This window comes from Petaurus breviceps, unplaced genomic scaffold, assembly GCF_028583685.1.
Source record: "Petaurus breviceps papuanus isolate PSGF00001 unplaced genomic scaffold, PetGlider_PUasm1.0 90895, whole genome shotgun sequence".
NCBI classification, from domain to species: Eukaryota; Metazoa; Chordata; class Mammalia; order Diprotodontia; family Petauridae; genus Petaurus; species Petaurus breviceps.
This window is the reverse complement of record NW_027187372.1, coordinates 16,350,266-16,354,348: the sequence shown is the minus strand read 5'-3', so window position 1 is coordinate 16,354,348 and position 4,083 is coordinate 16,350,266. Positions and strand designations below refer to the sequence as shown.

Below are 4,083 nucleotides of genomic sequence, written 5' to 3'. Positions count from 1 at the left end.
AGCTTCTTTGGACATTATGAGGGGATCCGTTTTAGACTTAAAAAAAATAGATGCTTGTTCCTTGGACTAACTAACCATGATTCTAGTGTTCTAGTGAGGACTTGAAAAGAAGAATTTATCAACAAGCATTTAAGTGTCTACTTGTGCAAGGCATATAATTTTTTTCTGTATAAGAACACTTATTATTCCTCTTGCTGGATTTGACAATGAAGCAGAGTATGCCTCTCAACCTATTTCTCTCCACTTGAGATTCTTCACCACCAGGTCACAGAAACTCTGAGTATATTAGTGACAATTCACATAAAAATGGAGTAAAAACTGAGAACTTGAAAGTAAGATAAAATTTAAGGCTTATGAGAAGTCAAAAGAGTTGTTTCAAAACTCATGCACCAAATTCAACATATTTTACTCTGAGAAAGTGCCTCAGTGTCAGCAGCCACAGGCCCACAAGATAAAGCTAGAAGGGACACTCAAGGGAGTGTCTATTCCAGCCCTCACGTTTGACTAATACGGAGGCCCACAAAGGTGATGAGACTTACCCAAGGCTACAGAGCCAGTCTCTCCTATCAGACATTCCACCCAGGTTCTCTAAGTCTCAAAACCAGGGATGTGGAGAGAAAATCAGTGCAGCAAAGGTTGGGGTGTGCCTGAACACTGAGTTCACTAAGACCAAATATGTCCAAAGACACAGCCATTCATTGGGGTGGATGTTGTTTATAAGATATTTTACTAGGAACTCAGATAAAGAGGAGTGTCCGTTTTCATATTAATCCCAGTATTGTGTTGAAACAGTTTGGAGTCAAAGACATGGAGAAAGAAATAGGAACGATTCCTTCATTATTTGGGAAAAAATAGTCAGGGAGAAAGGGACATCAGGATCTCCCTGCTCTCTTCTGCATGTATGCTCCATACCTTTTGAAAGACTCCATGGCTGATCATGTCTTCTGAGGGAGTTTTTGTAGCTCAGTGCCTAAAGGAGAGAAGCAGCCTCTAACTATCTAGGCCATATCTGAGGAAGCAATCTGAATGGGTATCTAGGGCATGGGGATTCAACAAAGAAACTTTTCCACAGTGTAGAAAAGCCTCTGTGCTTGACTTTGAATATTTGCACATCCCTGCCTTCTCTCCCCACTTTCTAGCCCAGCCTGTTTTGTAAGCTAGACCCTCTTAGCAGTCTGGTGATGCCTATGATCTATCCTCAGAAAAATGTTTTAAATGCATAATAAAAAAAGAGAAAGAACATCAAAGAAGATCAGTTATACTGAATCAAAGTTATAAAATATTTTTAAAAATAAGTCTACAGACCCATAGCTAAGAATTCTCAACTAAAAAGGACCCATACGTAAAAAAATATTTACAGTAGTTTTTTTGTTGTTTTTTTTAATGGTGGCAAAGAATTGTAAACTGAGGGCAATCAATTGGAGAACGACTGGAAAAGTTGTGGTAAATATGATTGTGATGGAATACCATTATGCTTTAAGAAATAATAAAAATGATGGTTTCCCAAAAACCTGGGAAGAATTATATGAACTGACACAAAGTAAAGTGAGCAGAACTAAGAGAACATTATACACAGTAACTGTAATAATGATCAACTGTGAAAGACTTAGCTACTCTGATCAATACAATGATCCACAACAACTCCAAAAGACTCATCATGAAAAATGCTATACACCTCCAGAGAGAGCACCGATAGACTCTGAGCACAGATTGAACCTGATCTTTTCTTTCTCTTCCTTGCTTTTTTTTGTAAGATGGCTAATGTGGAAATGCTCTGCATGATTTCATATGTGTGATAAGTATCATTCTTTCTTACCTTTTCGATGGGAATGGAGGGTATAGAGAGAGATATTTTAGAACTGAAAATTGAAAATAAATACTTAAAAAAAGAAGAATCCTAATCTAAGGTGCTCCTAAAGCCATAATAACCATTTGACAAGAGGCCCTAGGGCCTTATATTCAGGCCTCAGTCAAGATCTATCTATTCTTATTTTATAAACAATTATAACAAGGTTAGTTTAGTATCTAAGCCCACAGGAAATGAGCAACCATAAATTAGAAAGGAACATGGCATCTGCTAGACCTGAAAAAGGGAGAATTAACAAATGACTGCAAGAAAGGAGGTAGAAAAAGTATAATAAAGCCTACATAAGAAGTCAGAATTTGTTGAATTGAAGAATTCAAGAAGCCCAATAGTCTGAGTCCAGTTGGTGTAAGAGCAGGTATTTCTATACATCTCCACAGATTCTAGGATCATAACAGCATAGCAAAAACAATAGTTGTTGTTTTTTTCCAAGTTAGCATCCTCCTCCCCCAAGGGAAAGGTCACAATCAATCCCTTACCCAGAGGGAAAAGGGATGTTTGTGTTTTATTTGGAGTTATAAACAGCTCATCTACAGAAACAGGCAACTTAAAGGTGATGACTGAAGAAGAATCCGCTTTTCTTCGCTCTATCCTATAGGTCGGGTCAAGCGAGGACCCACATCAGGTGGAGTTGCTGGCTGTAGCTGCTGCTCATTGGGTTTCCTCACAGGCTCACAAGTTTCTCATTGAGAGCAATCTGTGACTGGGTTAGGTTGGCAAGGTAAGTCACCATCAACAGGTCATTGATGTTGCTGTTCAGCATGGTCTCAAAGTCCTCAGGGGCAATCTTGGGAACTTGGTTAACCAGGCCCATCAGGAAGCGGCCCACGGTGTTGTCAGCTGACACCTTTCCGGACAGCACATCCTCAGCATACTGCAACACTGTGCTTAGAGCATCCTGGATCCGGGCTGATGCACCACCAACTTGCTGCAGATCACTTGAAAGGCCAATCACACGGTTGGGGCTGAAACATGTCTTCATGATCTGGTCAATTCCAATTCGCTCAGTATCATAGTAGACATATTTCACTGTCAGTGGAGTGAACATCACCCCCATTGTTTTTCCAGGAACACCCATGGAAGCGCTGACGTAGGCTTTGATGCTAATCCGCCCATTCTGGAGGCTGGTGTCCACAGTGAGGTGAATGGGGCTATGGGCCTCCCGGCTGTAGTACTCATGAATCAGTACTGAATGTTCTGTGATGTCATGGCCTGTGGCATACCAGCCCAGAATAAGTTCACTTGGAGAGACTTTCTTGTGTAATTCATACATATTCTTAGCAAATTCCATGTCCACAGCAACCTCATCCTCAGACTCATTATGTGGCACTGAAAAGCAGTTGGTGACTTCTACTGAGTGTTTGTCAATTGTTCCCAGCAGAGTGCCGATGACGCATCCCACGCCCTCGTTGCGAGGCTCGTAGCTGTCCACGATGGAGGCGAGGATGACTGGGTGTAGCCGGACCACGCGGCCGCCGGGGACCGACCCGGGGATACCGGGCCCGAGGGGGGCCGGCGCCGGAGCCGGGGTCGGGGTCGGGGCAGCCGGGGCAGCCGGGGCAGCCAGCGGAGGCGCCGAAGCCGGGGCCTGGCCCTGGGCCTGTGCCGGAGAGGGAGCTGGGGCAGAATCCGGTGTAGACGCCGGGGTTGGGGTCGGGGCCGGAGTCGAAGTCAGGGAGGAACCCGAGGCTGCCGTAGCAGCCGCCATGTTGCAGAAGCGCGAAAGGCAACAATAGTCTTTAAGATGATTAATAATTAAGATTAAAAATTCAATCTATATAAGAACTAGGTAGAAAAGCATATATGCTGGAAAACTGTCCTTTAAAAAACTTTTAAATTTTAAAAAAATGTGGTACTTCAAAAAGTTAAACTTTTAGCTATCGAGGAAACATTAGTCTCCAGAATGACTCCATCCCAAGGATTCCAAGGAGCTATGGATTCACTATAATAATTATGAAAAGGCTTATTTATACTGTCTAGAGTACCCTGACCCTCTCTATTGAATTGTTACCTATCTTTTAAAGCCTAATTCAATTCTTACCCTCTCCAGAAAGATTTCCCCTTTCCCTCTCCAACCTACAACAGTTGATGATAACTTTCCCTTTTTCAGAGCTCCAGAAGGTTTTATTCATATTTCTTATACACTTTAATAATACATTTTTGTGTTATAGCTATTTGCAAGTACGTTGGATCCTCCTACCAGAATTTAATCTCCATGA

At 42.2% G+C, this 4,083-nt stretch overlaps 1 protein-coding gene across 1 annotated transcript; it reads right to left on the bottom strand.

Moving 5' to 3' along the window:
* Positions 1-2,279: 2,279 nt before the first annotated feature.
* On the bottom strand, positions 2,280-3,593 carry LOC138151032 (eukaryotic translation initiation factor 3 subunit F-like). Its single transcript, XM_069074466.1, has one exon. It carries the CDS (start codon positions 3,570-3,572, stop codon positions 2,529-2,531), a length of 1,044 nt encoding a protein of 347 aa, XP_068930567.1. The 5' UTR covers positions 3,573-3,593; the 3' UTR covers positions 2,280-2,528.
* Between the last annotated feature and the right edge of the window lie 490 nt (positions 3,594-4,083).

Coding starts and splice junctions, on each gene's coding strand:
- LOC138151032 (XM_069074466.1), bottom strand. CDS start 3,572: ATGGCGGCTGCTACGGCAGCCTCGGGTTCCTCCCTGACTTCGACTCCG.